General features: G+C 44.3%; 1 protein-coding gene across 4 annotated transcripts in view; it reads left to right on the top strand.

Annotated features, from left to right (window-relative positions):
* The first annotated feature begins 183 nt into the window (after nt 1-183).
* The window catches only part of KCTD16 (potassium channel tetramerization domain containing 16), an 85,947-nt gene continuing 66,207 nt past the window's right edge, over nt 184-19,923 (top strand). Inside the window, exons 1-2 of one of the 4 annotated variants that reach the window (XM_027807300.2) lie at nt 184-587; nt 8,202-9,340. In XM_027807300.2, the coding sequence (XP_027663101.1) occupies nt 8,509-9,340 (832 nt within the window). In that variant the 5' untranslated portion in view covers nt 184-587; nt 8,202-8,508. Of the gene's footprint in view, nt 588-6,777; nt 7,917-8,201; nt 9,341-19,923 lie in introns of those variants that run through there. The other 3 variants (XM_027807301.2, XM_055718075.1, XM_005440692.3) reach the window with 3 other exon arrangements.

The raw sequence follows: 19,923 nt of genomic DNA, 5'->3' as shown, positions 1-19,923 counted from the left end.
TGGAACCGCTGACTTACTTATTTTAACTTTTTCTTCTGGTGCAGCCACCAATGACGTAAAATATTTGATTGTGGTCGCAAATCCTTCCATCAGTAGTAGCCTGCCCAGAGAGCCCCTGTGCTGCAGCGGTGGTGCGGAGCAGATGTGATGGTGTAGCGAACCTTACAGAAAAGCCGACCTTTTCTTCAGGAGGTGCAGAAGCAGAGACAGGGCTCTGGCGATGGCGGTAATGGTTCCACATTTCCTTCAGTGTCTGTCACTGCTGTGTTTGCAGTTAGGCCTTCATGGGTCTGGGAGAGGGACCGTGGGAGTGCTGGGAGAGCTGGATGGAGCCCAAAGCGGCGTGTCTGGCTCACCCCTGCGCCTCCCTCCCGCGTCATCCTGCTCCGGCCGGATTGTTTGGGCTTTTGGGATGCGCAAACGGCATCCCTAGCAAGCAGCACACTGACTTTCATCTAACTTCGTCAAGTAAAGCACTGAGGCTGTCAGGCTCACAGCATCTGCCAGGTTCACTGCTTATGCTCAGCAGCGTCATCTGCTTTCAGCTGGATGCAAAATTTTGGATTTACTACAGTTTATGCACACAGGTAACCAGGAGATTTTCAGTAAGAGTTTATTTTCATGCATTTGGGGTCACAGAGGAATTTATTACTGTGTAGCTTTTTAACTGTCAAAAATTTCTCCCCCCCGCCGCTATTATTCATGACAAAAAGGTATTGTGAGTCCTTCTATATATGTGGAGCAAAGCAGGGATAAAATGCTGTTCATGTGATTCAGACATAATTCTTGTTGACATGAGTGAAAGAAAGAGAGTTGACTTTGGCCCTAGAGGTATTATTCTGTGTAATGTTCATTCAAGGAGTGTTGTGGTTTGCTTGGTTTTTTTTCCCCTCGAGGCCACAACTTATGAAGTAGTTTTGCCTGCAACTTTGGCACTTGGCACCGTGATCTGTCTAGTTTAGAGGGTACAGGGTGTGCTCTGTTCACTGCATAGATGGGAGGGTTCATGTGAAGCTGTGGGTACTGAAGGAAACGAAGTAGGTGATGGTGCTGCTGAGTGAAAAGTAAGTAATTGCTGTCACTTCATATTAGACTTTCATACCCTTTCACATGTCCACATTAAATAAAATTAATATTTTACTGAAGCCAGACAAAAGATTTGCTAGAGCCATGAATCTTCTTGTCTTTAATATAGACCAGTTGTTAGCCTGTCCCTCACAAATAAGCTGCAGGAGCCAGGAATGTTGTGAAATTCAGGAAAACATGATTGGGACTGTGAAGACGCTCTCATGTGAAGAAGCTCCTTTCCTACACTCCTTTGTCACTCACTCTGTTTATCCCTCTAGTTCCATTATTTTGCTCCCCCCCCTTTTTTTTTTTTTTCATGTAGGGCCAAGGGAAAGGGCTGTACTCAAACTCTTAATTATATTTTGTTTTTCTTAAGTACTTAAGGTCCTGATGCTGAACATGGGAAGAAGTGGGTGTGCATTGCTGACTCAGGTGGGCTTTGTAGTGGACAAAGTCAGGGGAAACCCCGGATGAGGTAGTTTAGCTGAAGCTTCAGAATGAAATGAATCGTGATTGCCACTTCATAGTTGTTGCTGAATAGGTATATGTAACAAAGTTTAGAGATATGTTGGCTGCGCATGCATAAATGGTTGCAATCCCATGCTTGATGTAGCCTAACTTCTTACATGCATGCTGGAGCCAAAGGCTTGCCACTTTGGCACATGTGCTTCTGCAAGTGTGAGTCCCTGTTTTGAAGTATGCATATGTTTGGTTGGTTGGTTGGGTGGGTGGGTTTTTTTAAATTCATTTTGGCTCAGGACACGATTACAGTTATTTTGTTACAAACTCTCATGTATGTAATCTTCTAGTGAGATTACTGTATTTAAATTATAGTCCTGTTATAAGCTTGTCCTGCAAAACATATCTTGTGGTGCAGTGTGCATGATATCTCCTGAGAACAGCTTCCCAGGGAGTATGTGTTTGTAGAACTGAATGAAAGAACAGTGGAGGAATTATAGCCATGGGTAATACAGAGATCAGTAACTGTGGTATAATCTGCTTCTTGCAAACTTATACTTTAGGTAAATTAGTATTGAAAGCTGAGACGATCCCAGCTTTCATGGAAGACCTGCGGAGTGTGCAGGCTACATCTGATGTTGATGACTTAGTGCCACTTTGCTGAACTGTGTGACTTTGTTGCAGTTCACCAGACAGTAAAATGAGGCCCAAATCCCAGGCAGTGGGTTGTGTAATTGTGATCTGCTGGTGAAATGCTCTTTGGCTCGAAATCTATTTGGATTTGCTTAGATTATGAGAATTTACTGACAGCTTAGGTTGAACTTTCATTAATTAGCTCTCTCTGCAGTAGGCATTTCAACATTGCTTTAGGGTATCATCTGCTTCACCTTTACAGGACAAACTCATGCTCGTCTGTAGCAGTGAGTAGTGCGATACAGGCCTGTGGGTTCAAGGGAAGGTGAAACATTGTAGCTGCGCAGCTGCTTCCTTCCAGCGTGATTTGGAGGAAGGGGCTTTATCTGAACAGCCTAGCTCACCATGCCTTGAGGTACAAGCTAGTAAGGCACCAAACTCTCCCAGGCAAACACGGTCTCTTTTTTGAGGGAGCAGCTCCAGCTGCACCTGTGGTGATCTGCACAGGCGATCTGGTTTTGCAAGGGGCAATGGCTCCAAAGTGGGAAGAGTGAAAATACCCCCAAGATCAGTACACAGGTTACACAGTGCTGATGTCATAATAATGCTACCCAGCAAGGACCAAACTTCATCTTAGCTGTAACATTAAAACCCACACTATAATTACACCAGTGATAATAACAGCATAATTTGAACTGGACTGAAAATAGAAGTATAATTCCAAGAACTTTGGAAGTGAGGGAGGAAGGGAAAAAGGAGGGAGAAGTCTGCTGAAGTAGGCTCTGCTATGGCAGAACTTGTAAGAGAGGAGGGAAGTCCCCTGCAGAAGGGTGACTGAAAATGGTGCTTTTTGATTGATTTTAATCCTTGGATGCTGATGTGAATGCACATGAGGTCTCTCTGACTGCCTGCGCATGCTCGGTCTCTTGAAGTGTCAGATACTCCCAGGACTGTTTGTATAGTGGATTGCTTTGTTAAACAGTGCCCATTAAATTCTAAAGGATTTGTCAGTGTTGGATGTCTCAGTTCATGTTGGAAATGTTATCTGATGTACAATAATTGTTACCTAAATCAGTGGAACATATTTCCCCCTTACTGTCAGTTTTTGAAAACCTAGAACCTTGTACAACATATTTGCTTTGGATTTGGTGTTTGACAGAAGCAGCATGGAGTTTTATTTGCAGAAGCTGTGTCCACACTCTGTTACATGATAGAAAAAACATGTCATGTCTTCTATTTGCATTGTCTGCCTTGCACCATGCTCATGCTCACGTGCTGAGCAGCTGTGAAAGCTATTCTTCTAATTTGCCTTTTTTTTTTTGGATGAAAATACGTTATGCACTTGAGTTATGAATAAAAGATCAAGGGCAAATCTGTATAATGCTTTACTATGCGCTTGTTAATAAACCCTACTTTGTGGGACTCACACTCTTGCTAGCAGATCTTTTTCTTAGGGAGATTCTGCCATTTAGTGTTTCTTTATGCTTTTTCTTCAAAGTGAAAGATTTGTTAGGGCTTCTTATTCACACATAGTGCTGGATTTCAGCAGAGAGATTTTCACTGTATGTAATTCACACAGCTGGATCAGTGGATAATGTGTTATTTTAGCTCAATATCGTACTTTTTATTGCCTGGCTCACTTCTTGGAACTCCATTGCTGGAGCTACCTGAGTGATGTGAAGAGCACTCCCCTCTAGGAATGATCTACACCTTTTAGAAATGTGTCTGGGTTGAAGGTCTGTAACTCTGTAAAAGCCGGGAATTTATTCCTACCAGAGCTCTGTTACTGTTCTTTGCTATGGATTGAGGTTGGATTGGCAGCCTTGTCTGGAAGCGCTAGCATCTGCTTTTCAGTGAAACCACTGTTCCGTTGTGTTGCTCTGAAAATAAGCCAGAGTTGGGCCTAACACATTTACAGGGGCCAGACATTTCTTTTTCTCTTTGCCATGTCACCCTTTTCAGAATCTGCGCTCTTGTCTGTGGCTTGATGGAGTTCTGCCCTGGCGAAATATTGCATTAGCTCAGTATTTAGATATGAGATTGCTGAGGAGCACTGAACATTACAGCGTATGTGGTTAAGGATCCTTATGTGGCACCTTGAAGTAATTTCTAAATGGAAGCATAAGCCCAGAACTGGAAGTACTGTTTTTCCTTCTTCCTGTTTTAACTATTATGCTATTTAACATTTTTATTTTAACTGTGTAAAAATCACCCAGAGTGATGAAAGTTTCCGTGTGGCTTTTTAGCTGAAATCTTCTGTCCAAAATCCAACTTAGGTATTTTTTCTTCCCAGCATTACTGCTTCAGTTTGTGCTACATTCAATTGCTACTTCTCTGAGTGCCTTGAAGTTCTGCATGGTGTTGCTAAAAGCTGATAAAGAGTTTCGACAGTTCTCATTATGCGTGGGTGGCTTGATTCGTATTTATAGCTTGTGTATTCACACTGCAAGGTGTAAGGTGATACATATATATACCATTGCTACTACAGACCTAGCTGAATATACCCTTTCTTTCTGACATTCATTGCTGCTTCTTTTACAACACGTGGTTTTAGCACCCACAGAATTTGATGAAGTCAGTTGTCCCATGATTTCCTTAAAACATGAATGCTAATTTAGCACTTTGTCATAAAGAATGACCTCAAACCTGTGAATGATGTCACATCATTAGTGTATTGGGTTTAAGCATAGTTCTGCTGTGACTTTTGGAACATACAATTTAAGCTTGGGCTAAATTTTCCCCTACCTATATTGAAGGTTATGTAGGCATCTGTTAAAACTGAAACATGCTTCCATCCTCTTCCTTTAGATAGATGTTGCTTTTCGTTTTCCATCAGAAGTGTAGCTGCTCTTCAGATGAGCTGTGTTGGTTCTGCAGTTGAATACATAAGAACCTTAGCATGGTCCTGACATACATATTTTACATTTAGGTCACCAGTGTATTTGGCCCTGATGTTTAAGTTTCACTCCTCTCAGGCTGCATTTTTGTGGATTTAGCCAATGGCTTATATTTAGCTGGGAAGCATTATGTGATGCTTTTACTACTGAAGCCATTTCATCAAATGAAGTTATATTACATTACAGTAAAATGATTGGAGCATCCTGTGTAAAGAAATAAAAGCATGTGTTGAATTTTTCATTTATTATTTGAAAAGTGCAGATGCACTTATAAAGCTGTTGTGATTAAAATTCTAAGGTTTTTGTTCCTTTCAAAGGGCAATTCTGATTATAATTTTTCAAAAAGACTCAGAGCTTGAATATCTCTGTATTTGCTAATCACATGATATCCATGTCAGAGTGCTTCACAGAAGCTTGTCAGGAATCGTTTTTTTATAAGACACTCTTTCACCATGCTATTAGCTAAGTGCCTGCACATCAGACTTACTGCGTTGTCTTCACTTGGCTCTCAGAACTTCTGCTTAGGTGATCCTTATCCGCCTGCCTTTGTGGTTTGGATCTTAATCATGTGTGTGATTAGGAATGGCTTCGATGCTTGTTTGAACAAGATCTGGTTTTACAGGGGAGAGTGAATTGATTCTTCAAGCCCTGCCAATATGGCATTAGAACATATTAACTAACATTAATAACAAAACTATTTGAAAAAGCTGATGCAATACTCCTTGCTTTGAACAGGGGCAGCACTAGCGAGCTTAACTCCCAAATGAAGCTATCATTCCATCTGACTGGCCACATAGATGTTAAAGTCCGTATGCATTGACTGTAGCAGCCTCTTAAAAAGTAATGAAGACATCTAAGTTAACATGTTCTCACATCACACCTTTAAATCCTCCTTGCAAGGGTTATGGAGCACTTGACAAGCACTTCTTCACCTGGGCTACCAGAACAGCAAGGGAAGATGCACAATACTTTGTCTTTTCTCTTTCTGAGATACAGTGAGCATTCTCTGTAGCAGTAACAGATCCTGCTGGTTTGAAAATTAGAGATCAGATCCATTAGAAAGAGACAGAACCATGGCTCAGGAGCCTCAAAATTAATGATTTGATTAAGGTAAAAATAGAGGGCTTGGTTAAGTATTCAACTCTCAGATTTGAATTTGGAAAGTCTGTGAGTATACAAATGAATGCAGTATTTGCAGTCAGCAAAACCTATCTGTGTGTGGTGGCTTCCTTGCACAACGATTTTACTTTAAAGCTTCCCCTCCAGGTTTTGGCTAATGTTAGCATAAAAAGCTTTATTTTATCATATGTTTATCATCCTGAGTCACCGATTTTTGCCCAGCACTGATGTGTGCTGGGCACAGAGGTGGACTTCCCTGTTACGGCTGCATGCCCAGTTGTGAGATGTGGTCGGTGCTAGTCGCGGCTGGGATTTGGTGAGCCATTCAAGCAGCTCCACGGCTCAGTTTCAGCCGTCGTTTTGTGCCGTGCTTATGGAACCCGAAGCACGTGCTTAACGTCCGATGTACCGGCCCGCAGCCCGCACCCAGCAGCAAGCCCCCCTGGCCCCGGTACCATCCAGCTCCCCTTTTCCAGCAGCGCTTGACCCTGTGAGAGCAGCCGGGACGATCCCGCGCGGTGGCGGACGCGAGGTGGCGGTGCCGGCGCGCCCACGGCCGCGGGCAGCGCGGGGCGGGCACGGAGCCGCGGCCGCTGCTTCCCCCTCCGCCGTTAAAGGCCCCGCAAATAAAGTGGGCGCGGGACCGCTCCTGCCGCGCCGCGCCTCGCCGGGCTCCCCTCTCCTCCCTCCCTGCCGGCTCGGGCCCCTTCTGGGTCGCTGCTGGGGAGATGAGGAGTGCCGGCAGCGTGATAAAACCACGGTCCTGCCTGACAGCCACGGGCGTGCGCGCCGGCAGCCCTCATCCGCCGGGCGCTCCCGCCCTGCCCGCCCGCCTCGCCGGCTGAAGCCACCGCCGTGTCAGCGCGGAGCCGGGAAAGGCACGTTTCGGCGGCGGGCGGGCAGGGGACGGGCGCTGCCGACCGGAGGGGGACGGAGAGGAACGGAGCGGGGAGGAACTTTACCCGAACTCGAGTGGGGCGGGCGGCGGCGCCCGGCCCCCCGTCAACGGCCCCGGTGCTGCCGCTGTCCGCGGTGCTGCCCCGGCCCGGGGCGCGGGCGCCCATCCCAGCCCGACTCCTTTAAGATGATGCAATCGGCATCGCCCTCCGCGCTCCCGGCCCCGCGCCGCTGAGCAGAGCCGCGCAGCGCGGCGCAGGGGCGCGGAAGCGGCCCCACGGCCCGGCCTGGCGCAGCGGGGCGGAGCGGAGCGGGGCGGCCCCGCAGCGCCCGGGCCCCGGCGGCGGCCCCGGCGGGGATATGGGTGTGCCGCCGGCGGCGCTGCCCGGGTGCCCGCCGCCGCGGGAGCCGCCGGAGCTCGTCAGCCCTTAGCACAGGCTGCGGGGTTTCTGCAAGTCATCTGCGCCGGCCAGAACGCGCACCCTGCGCTCCCCTGGCCCGCGCTCACGGCACCCCGCCGGATTTATTCGGGGGCTTTGTTGTGGTTTTGGTTTGTTTTTGTAGGTTGTGGGGGTTTTTTGTTGTTGTTGTTTTGTTTTTTTTCTTCTCCCCTGTTATGCTGTATGTATCAGTTCCTCTCATCACCTACCACGGTTAACTTTCCTGTGACTCGGTTTAACTCTTGAGATCTACATGGATGTTTAAGAGCACTTTTCTTGCCTTTGCTGTCCCTTGCTGGGATTGGATTTCATACTAACTGGACTCTGTGTGCCTGTATGTGTGTGCTGGGTGTCTTGAAATTTTGCTTTCCTTTACAAGAGCTATGCATTCATTGTAACCAAGGTAAGACTCGCTGTTCTTGTTCCCTCATGTGCATGTCTAAATGAGATGTTTTGTTAAAGACGAAGTATGTTTTTTCTTTTAAACCATGGATTCATATGTAGTCCTTCCATTGATAAGTACTTGTGAAAAACAAGTGTAGAACTTGCAAAAAAAAAAAACAACAAAACCGCTTTATAGCAAAAAATCTGTCTTGGCTTTCTAAACTGGTCTGCTTTTTTCTGTTGCAGCTTCTGTGATGCTTAGAAGAATAATTGGTGTCTTTTTTTATGTTTTCCCTTTTGACAGACCTGTGACTGACCGTAGGCTTGGCTTGACCTTGATTTTGATGGCTTTGTTGGAAGATCTAATGATGTGATTGCATTTCATGAAGTGATTGCTCTCCAGCCTCTGTGGCTTAGGGTGTAAGCCACTTCTGCCACACTGTCACTCATGAACAATTCAGATTTTTTTTGAACAAACCTTTTGGCTGTTTTCCTTTTCTCACTTCACCTTTCTCTGCCTGTTTCTCCTAAATGTTGAGAGCCTTATTCTACACTTCGATGTGACTGATAGTCCTGCTGCTTTGGGCTGCTGATTTTTGTTTTAAAGTACAATGGCTCTAAGTGGCAACTGCAGGACTTACCTTCCTCCTCGAGAGCAGGGGACAGGGCTGCACTCCTTCCCAGAGGTAGTGGAGCTAAATGTGGGTGGCCAGGTTTACTTCACTCGCCACTCGACCTTGGTTGGCACCCCTCACTCACTGCTGTGGAAAATGTTCACCCCAAAGAGAGACACAGCCAACGATCTGGCCAAGGACTCCAAGGGAAGATTCTTCATTGACAGAGATGGTTTCCTTTTCCGCTATATTCTGGACTATCTCAGGGACAAGCAAGTGGTTCTGCCTGACCACTTCCCAGAGAAGGGAAGGCTCAAGAGGGAGGCTGAGTACTTCCAGCTCCCAGACTTGGTCAAACTCCTGACTCCTGATGACAGCAAGCAAAGCCCTGATGATTATTGCCACAGTGACTATGAAGAGGTCTCCCAAGGCAGTGACACGAGAATATGCCCACCCTCATCACTCTTACCACCTGATCGGAAGTGGGGATTCATTACCATTGGGTATCGGGGGTCGTGCACTATTGGCAGGGAGAGCCAAGCAGATGCCAAATTCAGGAGAGTCCCAAGGATTTTGGTTTGTGGAAGGATTGCTCTGGTCAAAGAGGTCTTTGGAGAAAGTTTGAATGAAAGCAGAGACCCAGACAGGGCTCCAGAAAGGTATACCTCCAGGTTTTATCTCAAGTTCAAGCACCTGGAGAGGGCTTTCGACATGTTGTCTGAGTGTGGATTCCACATGGTGGCCTGTAACTCCTCAGTGACAGCTTCCTTTGTCAACCAGTACACAGATGACAAGGTCTGGTCCAGCTACACTGAATATGTCTTCTACCGTAAGTACAAGACGTTTCTGAGGGAAATGTAACTGCCTGGTTTAAACTGCTCTTTTCCGTTGACTCCACAATTTTCAAAGCACAGAGAGTGCAAGTTTTGTGTCTGCCACGAACTAAGGCTTTATTTAGATCTGGGGGGATACGCTTCAGCTTCAGCTTTCAAAATGTAAAGCAAGGCTGAACTCAATGGCACGATCTTGGCTAGGTGGCAGCACAGACTGCCAAAAGCACCCCACCTCTGTGGTTTATAGATGCTGATGTCTCTGGCTGTGTAAAGCAGCCATATGACTGCCTTGCACGCTTCCGAGTATGTGCGGGATGCAATATAAGCCTTGCAAACACACTGCAGATTTAATTACAGAAAGTCTTCAAACGGGATTCAATTTACAAAGGTAATAGCTGCTTGATAATAGTCAAGCACAGTCAGCCAAGCCATCTGTCAACAAACCTGACACACTTACACATGGTGAAGGGAAAACAAAATCCTGTCCCCCTGGCTGCTTTTCAGCAGGGAGCCTTCTTGGAGCCAGCTGATGTGCTCTGAAATGAGGGCTCAGAGCAGAGAGGGGCACGCTGCTGTGGCTTGTTATGCAATATGCCTGTGAGAAACAAACTGTCCTCATAATGAGAAGTATCTGCCCTGCTTCCCACAATTGCATCAGATCACATACTGTTGTGGTAATTTTAGCGGATAGCTCTAGCAGGCTCATTAACTTTCTAAGCTGATATTCAGGTAGAGGCACCGTTACCAATGGTAACATGAGAGTAATTCTGATTCTGTAATTCTGTATCAGAAAATAATTCCACAACTCCTGTGCTTAAATGTTGGAGAGATTCATGGGACTGTTTTCGTTCCATTTCCATTTCAAGAACATGAAGGATGGAACATTTCCCAAGTCCATTTGTAGAAAAAGGCTTTAGCCAGCTGCTGCTTTGGACAGCAGGGCTCAGAGAAGGCCAGTGCTTTGCTGGCAGACCTGCTGCCCTGTGTGTGGTGCTTACAGTTAGCAGGCTTAGTCACGTGGAGAGCTGACAAAAAGTTTTAGATGAAAGATGTATCAGGAAGTGCATAGTTTGTGTGTAATACTGGATTCAGCGCCATCTACTCTTGTGTCTGGGCTCAACAGGCAGCCCTAATCTGCTTATGTAATGATGCTTAAGTTAGCATTCTGAAAAGCCATCTGTATTTTTGACATGCATAGATTTACTTAAAATTAGTTTTCTAGCTGGATTTCTTAGCAAAACGTTTCTAAGGTCATGGATCTGCTTAGATTCCAACAGGGATGGATGATTTCTATTATTAGGCTTCCTCTGTTTGAAATCATAGTGCCTTGTACTAGTTATAGGAGGAGAATCAATGTAGTTAAAGGAATGGATTCGAATAAATTGTGTTTGCATTTATATTTAAAATCATAAAAAATGTAAGTTCCTTATTTTCTAATTGAAGAGAGGATGAATGTAGGTTTTGCATGAATTAGCAAACACAGACTCCTGATTTTCATATTATTTGAATTTTTATCTTCAAGGATTGCTCATTGCTTCCACATCACTATGGCTAGAGTTAGGTACCAAGATGCACCCAGTCAACCTGAAAGCAGGCATGATATCTACAGAATTCACCTGGAGCAAAAGAACGCTCTTTCCAAATCTCCTAAAATCATTTCATTCTGAATTTCCAAAAATCATTTCATTTGAAACTTTGAGGACCAGTAAAACTGACATCTGGCTTTCTAGTGGAACATTACAACTTCTCTGCAGCTGCTTAGCCATAATTATTTAATTAGAAGCTGCCAACTGTGTCTATATAAGCATTAATTCATCAAGCTGTTGTGATCAGGTTGATGGGCCTAAACATGGGAGGTGTCTAATACAACTGGTTAGGCAGTTGCAGAGGTGGTCTTTGTGGAGCCACTTAGTAGCTCCTGTGAAATGCACAGCTGGAAGGACTCTTCAGAGCTGGGAAAAGATGATTACTTCCAAAGGAGGAAGAATAGAGGGAGGAATGGTTTTTTTGATACACCAAATACATTGTACTCCAAATAGTACTCAGTAGTAGTAAATACCTGTGGTTGGAGCAAAGATAAAGAACATTCTTGATGTGTGAGTAGATCAGATGGCCTGAAAAGGGTGTAAACTGTGCAGCTACCCACATGGGTACAGTGTGTGCTATTAACAGAATTACATGATTAATATTCCATGATGTTTTCTCCCCTTGTTCACATGCAGGTACCATTAAGGCTAATAGGAGATTCATGTTCTATGTGGAGGAGGTTTTCCCAAAATGCAGGGCACACGGAAAGCATCCAGTACAGCAAACATGCAGCTGTTTTGCTGAGTGGGTGGCAAGATGGGCTGCAAAGCCGGCACTCGCGATGACAGTGCAATCCTTGGAGCGCAGCTGGGCTCCACTCCAGTTTCAAATAGGCTGATGCAAAGGAGGGTTTGGAGACGGGCTGTGTTGCTGTGTTAGAGTCACAATTAAACAGTTTTTTGAAACACAGTTCCTGTGTGGTGGGTAGGCGGGAGTCACAGCCTGGCTCCTGCTCACAGGTGGGGTATGAGCTGAGGAAAGAAGTGAGGTTCTACTCATACATTTTCTTTTCCTCCTGTTTCTTTTATGTCAGAGATGTTTACTTAAATGTTATGCTGGCTAAAACTGGATTTCTGACTTGAGCGATTTTGTGGGTTTCACCCCTCCCTGTTGTTTTGATGATCTTAAAGTAAAACCTCATCTCCAAACGCTCCCATTTTTGAAGAGGGTGATAGCCTGTGCTTTGATCTTCATTTTTACACGTTTTCAACCTTTACAATGGGATGAATCAAAAGTGTGCACTTGAACATCTGGTACATGTTGTGGTGGGGCGGGGGGTGTTACAGCATATGGGCTGTCTTAGCCTTTTCTAGCCTGGCCCTATTCCTAACTTTGCAGTGGCAGCAGCCCATTCTTTTTCACCACCTCTCATAACCTACAAACCAGCTTTTTGTGCCTCATTCCAGTCTTGCAGCATTGCTAGGACTGTGGGTGACAGTCCTGCACGTGGATGTTGTGATTGCCAGAAAAGCAAAATAACAGGTTGGAAACAGAGAAGGCTTTAGCTTCTGACAGCAGATCAGCAACACAGTAGGCTGTGTGCATGTCTGCAGAGCAGCTGGGAACCAAGTGACATGGCGGTGGGATGGGATTCGGAAAAACTACATGGTGGCCTCTGTCTGCATATTGCTATTGCCCCCAAAACCCTGATGCCACATCCTTTCTCTGCTTGTCAGTGGCTGAGACTGTGATAGGCTCTTAGAACAGTTCACTGTACAGAGGGGAGATCTTGCCTCCAATATATCACATCAGACCCCTTGCTTTTGCTCTCATGGCTCCCTGCACAGCTGTGCATAGCACCATCAAGGAGCACGGCTGGCACCACAATGAGCAGGTTGCGCTCTGCTCAGCTGGAGCAATAAAGTGCGGGGTGAGGAGAGCTACTAGGCAAGAGCAAACAAATATAGAAGGAGGACAGATGGAGGAAAAGGAGAGGAAATTCACATGCAATCTGGAGACAAAGAACCAGGGGAAAGATGGGTGTACTGACAACTACACCACGACACAGTGAGGGAGAATTTGTTAGCTATATCAAGCCTTCAGTTTAACCCAAATGTTTTCTCGCAACAAGCAGGTGGAGAGGGGTTGACAAATGCTCCTTCAAGTTCTCTAGCAGAAAAGAATACAGGGATTTAGACAGATGACTGTCCGTGCCCTTCCTAAGGCCATCCTTCAAAGTCTGAGCAAGCATGAGAAAATCAGGACAATCAGTATGATTTGCATAAGCCTTGCCTTGCTCTGTCCCTCTTCACATCTGCACATGTGGAGCAGCTCAAGCACCTGCAGATGTTCAAAGGAAGCCATGAGACATTCCTAGCACTGTGGCTCTGAAAGCCAAAAATTAACAAGGCTCTTGCTCCTGAAGGACATGTGCTGCCTCTGCTCTCTCTAGTGACATTTGTAAATTTTGGTTGCCTCACCTTACTCTTTCAAGAAGGTGCTGGCTGGGTGTGCTTTTCAGTTGCTGGTAGTCAGGGGGTATGCAGAAATGTTTGTGAAGCAGGTTTCAGATTATCCTGGAGTAAACAGATGAATCCTCTTGGGTGGGGATGTGCAGGAGGGAGGAGAAATGCCAGGTGATACCCTTTGTGAATGCGCTGTGATGGCTGTTTATCGGACATGTTGGGATAATCATCACATCCTTTGTACAAGATGATCTACTTGGGATTAATGCAGCCAGCTGTGACCCATCACTCTGTATGTGTGAACAGAGCTAAAAGATCCCAAACTGATATACATACCACTGACTCATAAATTAATTGTGTGGCAGAAATTTGACTGACAAAACTGAATGCTCTTGCACATTGACACCTGCACTGGTAAGATGTGGAAGAGGAATATCACTTATTTTCCCTCTTTAAAGTAAGACTGTCATATGTCCTAGTAGTTGGTTCTGTCTGGTTTTAAATCAGTGAAGATCAAAATGACCCAAAAGATAACAAAAAAAAGTCTAATCCAATGAATACTGCAAGCTTCCTTTCCTGTTGAGAGGAGGTGTTTGTATTTCCAGGTAATTATTGTCATCATCAATGACTCTGGTCCATCCTGCCATACAAAACTCTCTCTCACAAGGATGATTGTTTGCAGGTGATGGGGCTGTCACCAGCCAAGTCTGTTAGCATATTCATGTCAGAAGGACCTTGTTCTGAGCTTTTTTGGTCAGACTTGAGTGGCAGTTGATTTTTTTCCAGTTTGTTATGGCAGGCTGAAAAACCTCCAGAGTTTTTGACTAGTTAGTCCATAGCTGAAAAATGCTATTATTTATTGGAAATCAATATGGTCAAATCTGATTGTTAGATTAGTGTAAGAATCTCCAGCTCAATGGATATCTGAAACAAAATTTGGTAAAAAAGTTGGTTGGTTATAGGACACGGAGTTCATCCTAACAATGTATGAACAGTGATGTTCAGGAAATGACAAGCATGGCTTTTGGGTACTGGCCTTTGTCTCTCTCCAGTATTCACAGCATGGCTAGTTATCTCATAGCCCTTTGAGTATGATCTTCATTGACTTGAATGTTTGAGAGAGATGTTTATCATCAGTGTACAGGTCTGTTACTTTGCTGCTCCAAAATACCACTTAGCAATGCAAATCCTCCCTCTGTCACAGCACCCGTGTAGCAACTAGACAGATATCCCACCAAGGAAAATTCTTACCCCTCTGTCCTGTGTCTGTGGAGGTCTCTGTGGTGGAAGGGGGTTTGTGAGTTCAGGACATAAAATGAGCACTGCCTGAAGAGGTTGAGAGGGGTTTGGTCTGGTGTTTGCAACTTCCCTCCCTTTCCGAGCTGTCAGAAGGGCTGTGTGTGCTTTGTGCAGTGCAGGTATCAGGGAAGGAATGGAAATATTCATGCTGGCTTCAGCAAATTGAGGGCCTGGTGGCATGCACAGGCTGTGGTCGCATCCTCGCTGTGCCTGGCCACCACTTCTGCTGCTGCAGGACCAACAGGTAATGGGCTGGAGGCAGAACCTCATTTGTGAAGCTTGCATCGCTGCTGCTGCTCTGTGATCCGGAAAGAGACTGTAATGACTGAAGGATTAACCAAGGAGGGCTGGCATTTGGGCGAAAGTAAATAAATAAATAAATAAATGTATTTTAAACTGCAGTCTTGAGCTGGATGTTTTCCAGGAACAGTGCACGTGAGGTCCCACAGCACTGTTTCAGTAGGCTGATCAGAGGAGGGTTTTGCTCTAATAAAAATAGATGTGCACCAGTGAGATATTCCCGGGCTGGTGTCCTGGGGAGGTGTGGAAACAGGGAATGCCTGGTCTGCTGCCCTGGGAGGGCAGCGAAGCAGCGTGGAATGGCTCCTGCCACCTGGTTTGCTGCAGGTTTATTCAGCCTGGTGAGGTCTGGCCTTGTTTAAAACTTGCTGAAATATAGTTGTAGATCTTAGGAAAACAAAATCAGAAAGAGCAAAGGAATGTAAATAAGAAAACATAACACAGATATTTGCTGTTCAGTGAATATCAGCAACATATTGTACACACAGACAAACACTTCCTTGGAGCAGGTTGCATTTTTTTTCTGTCCAGCCATCCTGGATTTGTTTAAATTTGTAAACACAACATTTTCTGTTTCTTCCCAGCCCCTCCCCCCCCCAGTTTTTCAAGTTCAAGGCTAACATACAGTAAATATGGAGACAAGAAGCAAAATCTAAATTACATGTTTGCAAAGAGTAAGAGCAACCTTTTATGAAACTTGCTCAGTACTGTATTTTTTGTAAAAGAAAAAGATTGACCGAAGTGACTTTGTCTTGGTGGAATTGCTTAAACTGTCACTAAGGCATAACAGTGAATGAGCTGACAAGACCACAGAATCCGGCTTGAGTAATTTCCCCCTGCTACTTCCTGAAGATGTGCTCAAGTTGATACTGGAATACATTAAATATTAAATATGGAATACATAAAAAGTAAAACATTGCTGCTATTATTGTGCCTTCTAACATTGACCCAAGTGCTTAGGGAACAGTGGAGCTTAAACTTCAAATCTGATGGAGCATGTTATTCTGATGGCTGGGAAGTGCTGAACACCTGCAATGCCTCTTAAGTCCATAAAGAGTCATGACTAATATGCAATATAAAAGCGTAGTGCATAGGATAATGTCTCCCTTCGGGTTCAGTGTAGGACGCTGGTGTTATTTCTGTGCTAATGGCCTTTAGTATGGCCTTCCTAGGAACTTTGGACTCTTCTTTTGGAAAGAATGTCCCTTGGTATTATCTCTGCTAGTAGAATCTGGGTGAATAAACTAGAGAATGAACAGCAGTGTTTGGGGCAATCAGAGTACTCTGTAGCCTGTTTTTCCTCATTTTCCCAAATTAGCTTGTTAAATTAGTTTTCTAATAATATTTAAAGGAAAGCGAGAAGTCTAGAATTGTGAGAATACTTTTTATATTTCAATAGTAGGGTATAAGCTTTTTTTGTGATCCTGTTGACCGCTTTCTGTTGACTATCAGTCATGTGAAATGCCTTTCCATCTGTAAGCTGGTATGAGCCCTCTGCAGCTGTGATAACCAGTTGGACTTAGGAAGCTGGTTAATAAATCACTAGTGTTAAAAATTTTCCAGTGCTGCTTCTGAATCTACTACAAAGTAATTAGTGATTTATAGGAGCTCATTGATTAGCTGCTAAGGCAGCTAAAAATTTCCTCTACCAAAAATACAGTGAAGAGAACCCTGGTCATCCTGATTTGCAATCTGTCCTGAAAAACTCCTTGAAAGTCTACATGTGAAAATCTCTGTAACTGTGCTCCGGACACTGGGCTCTGGAGTTTGTTGGAAAAAGACTACAACATTCCCAAACCTTTTATTTCAAACAGGGAAATTAACCTGAGTTTTGTTGTGCATTTCTAGAAGAACAGAATAACTTTGGAGTGAGTAACAGCCCTAATGATGAGCTCAGAGCTTCGAGCTGGACTGCAGGTGGGAATGGAGATACAGTCCTGCTGTTTGGGCATTAGTCTTTGGCCAGGGCCTGAAAGCCAAATTTAAAGGAAAAATTTTGTCTTTGCATATTTTGGAGGAGATTTATTTCAAGACTTCAGACTGAATTTCCATCAAACTGAATCAGAGTATATTTTTACACCAGTATTAAATCAGGCTGAAATAGAACCCAGTGGAACATGCTGATTTTGACCGAATTTTGCACCTTAAACATTCTCAAAGCCAAAAACCCAGAGCAAAGCTTGAGTGAGCAAAAAGCATGCCATCAAAGAGCTTGAAAAAATGTTTATTTGTACTCCTACAAAGGGAATTTTACTGATTTTTTTCTCAGCTCAGAGGTTTCACTGGTAGTTTGGGGAAGTCCAACATTTCATTCCACAAAGGACCAGAAGGATTGCAGAGGGTAATCCCAAGACTGGGGTGTGAAGATGGCATCTTGCAAATTTACTATTTGCATGCTCATATGAAAATGTCATTACCGATAATCAGTAAAACTAAATATTGCACCTGTATTGGTAATGGATGCTTCCATATAAAATTTGAACAGTTTTCTCTTGCAGTGTTGTTGCCTTGGTGTGTGGTCATATGGCAAATGAGCTGGGCATCAGAGCAGAAGACGGGGGATTCTGAAAAAAAATGAGGTGTTTCACTGAAGATCTAAAATTTCCTAATCTACCAACATGCAAAATTCAGTAAGCAGGAATTTGATGAGTTGCTGGGTTTTTTTTAAAGTATGCTGGCTTTGGTTTTCTTTGGTTTACTGTCTTAGTTTTCAGGTGATCATCGAAGTCAGTGTAGGGAGCTGGTCCTCAAAAATGTGCCTGGTTCTTTTAGTTTGGTATGGTGTTACAACATAATTATGTGTATGTGTGTAAATTACCACTGTCCTCTTGCAGAATTAAGGAGGGAATTCTGTTTCTGAATTAATGGCCCAATAGTGGTCAGTGGTAATAGAATGTTTATGCATAAATAATAATATTTATTGTATCATTTATTACCTCTATTGTTAATTTTGTAGTTACAGGCAGAGGAGCTCAGGTTAATGACAAAAGCTCTACTGATCCCAGTAGAGCTGCACCAGCTATCACAGCTGAAGGTCTGGCCAAGCATTTCTGAGCACATTATCCCTGTACTGCTTCTTACCCTGGCAAAAGTGTATGCTCCCATGTGGTCTGGCTAATTAGAAAGGTTTGCTACAGAAGATACTTCCTTGTTTGACATAGCAAATATATTTAAAGTACTTTATTTAGGTACAGCTGGGTTTTCTTGAGAGGTCACTATGGGAAACCTGTTGCTGACAATTTCTTGAAAGCTGGGTTTCTTTTGTCTCTTAGGTTTGATCATGATCATGAGCTGTAACCTGAATGCTTTTCTCTGATCAATTTACTTCTCTGTCAGTCCTGCCAGTATTGGGTAGAATGACTTTCTCTCAATTGCCTGTTAAGCCCAAAGACTTGTAGGTTAGAGAGGTTTTATAGCCATGGCTCAAATAAATCCTTTTGTTCTCTTGGACGTTGTTTAACCTAAGCCACGTGCAGTGCAAGGATGTCTTTACTTTCCCTGGTGAAGCCACAATTATCAAGATGCAAAAGCATGTGTTTCCTAGCTGGGGGAGGAGTATTTTCTAGGTATTCTTGATTTCATTCATTTGTGAGTATTCAAGAGAACAAAGTCTCTATTCTCTCAAGTCAATGCACTTCTATTACGTGAGCATTAAATCATTCCCTTCTTTCAATTCAGAGTCTGCAGCTAGAAAGCTGGTCTGCCTTACTTTAAGTAGACAAAGGATATTTAAATAAGGATGCTGATAAAAATGCATTCACCAGTAAAGATCTGATTAAAGAATCTGCTGCTTTAAAGAGTTCTGTAGGTGAAGGCAGAAGTCAAAAGATACTGTTGCAGAGGGATTGAGAAGCTGGTTTAAGTTTCGTCAGTGGGAAGAATTCCCACAACTCCGTGATATCCCCACTGCTGGGGAGAGACCAGGTCCCTCCCCACAGACCCCTCTGCTGCAGCTCCCGGCGCAGGGGGCTTTGTACTGAGGCCAGATCAGCTCTTCCAACCCAAGCAATGGTGCTTCTGATTTCAGAAGTCCAATGAACATTTTCATGTTACTGTAAAGATGAACATTTAGTAGCCATAGTATTTGTTCCGTGCACTGCTTTTGATGCCCTACATCAGGGGTCCTCAAACTATGTCCTGTGGGACAGATATGGCCCCCAGGGTCCTCAATCCGGCCCCCAGTATTTACAAACACCCCCCCGCCCCCACCCCCCCACCCCCCTGTCACTGGGGGTTGGGGGGGAAACCAAGCAGCCGCAGATGACTTTCTGCCACTTCATCCGTGCGCCAGCCTCCTGTTTAAAAAGTTTGAGGACCCCTGTCCTACATGATGGAAATAAATAAATAAAATAACTTCCTTCCCAGAAGGACAGTATTGTCACACTATTTGGACTTAGAATAGAAACAGATGTCACAACTAGGGTTTTTTTTCTTGGTTTATGTCTGTTAGTTGCTTTGGATTGGTTTTTTTTGCTTGCAGAATGGGCAATAAATAGAACTGAGTCTACCTTCCATTATAAAGATAGAACAAAATTTCTCAGATATGGGATTAGGCAGCCCATGGTAGTTTGCAACCTGTTGAGACTGGCAGATCTATTGGAGGGCAATCAAACCCTGCTCTAATTTCCACTTCTAAATCTTCAGAATACTTGACTTGTACCTAGGAAGCATCAGTATTTATACAGATTTTCTGGGTTTAAGAAGTCTGAATAACTTTTCCTGTGCCAGAACTTGAAGGACTGAAGAAGATGATCCATTTGAAACTCTTAATAATTGCATCCTTTCTTCCTCAACAGCAGCCCACATGTTTCCAGTCAGGCTGGTACAAAGCAGATGGCACAGCAGCAGCCAAGGCCTGTCACGTGGGCAGGATGATTGGTTTGTCTGCCTCTCCCTGGGCATCTCTGCAGTCTCTTTGATTTCAACAAATAAGGGATTCAGACCCCCTGTCTGAGGTTGCGCTTCCTCTGGCCATGAGATGTGTCCCA

Source organism: Falco cherrug, chromosome 8, assembly GCF_023634085.1.
Source record: "Falco cherrug isolate bFalChe1 chromosome 8, bFalChe1.pri, whole genome shotgun sequence".
In the NCBI taxonomy this organism is placed as follows: Eukaryota; Metazoa; Chordata; class Aves; order Falconiformes; family Falconidae; genus Falco; species Falco cherrug.
This window is presented reverse-complemented; position numbering and strand designations above follow the sequence as displayed.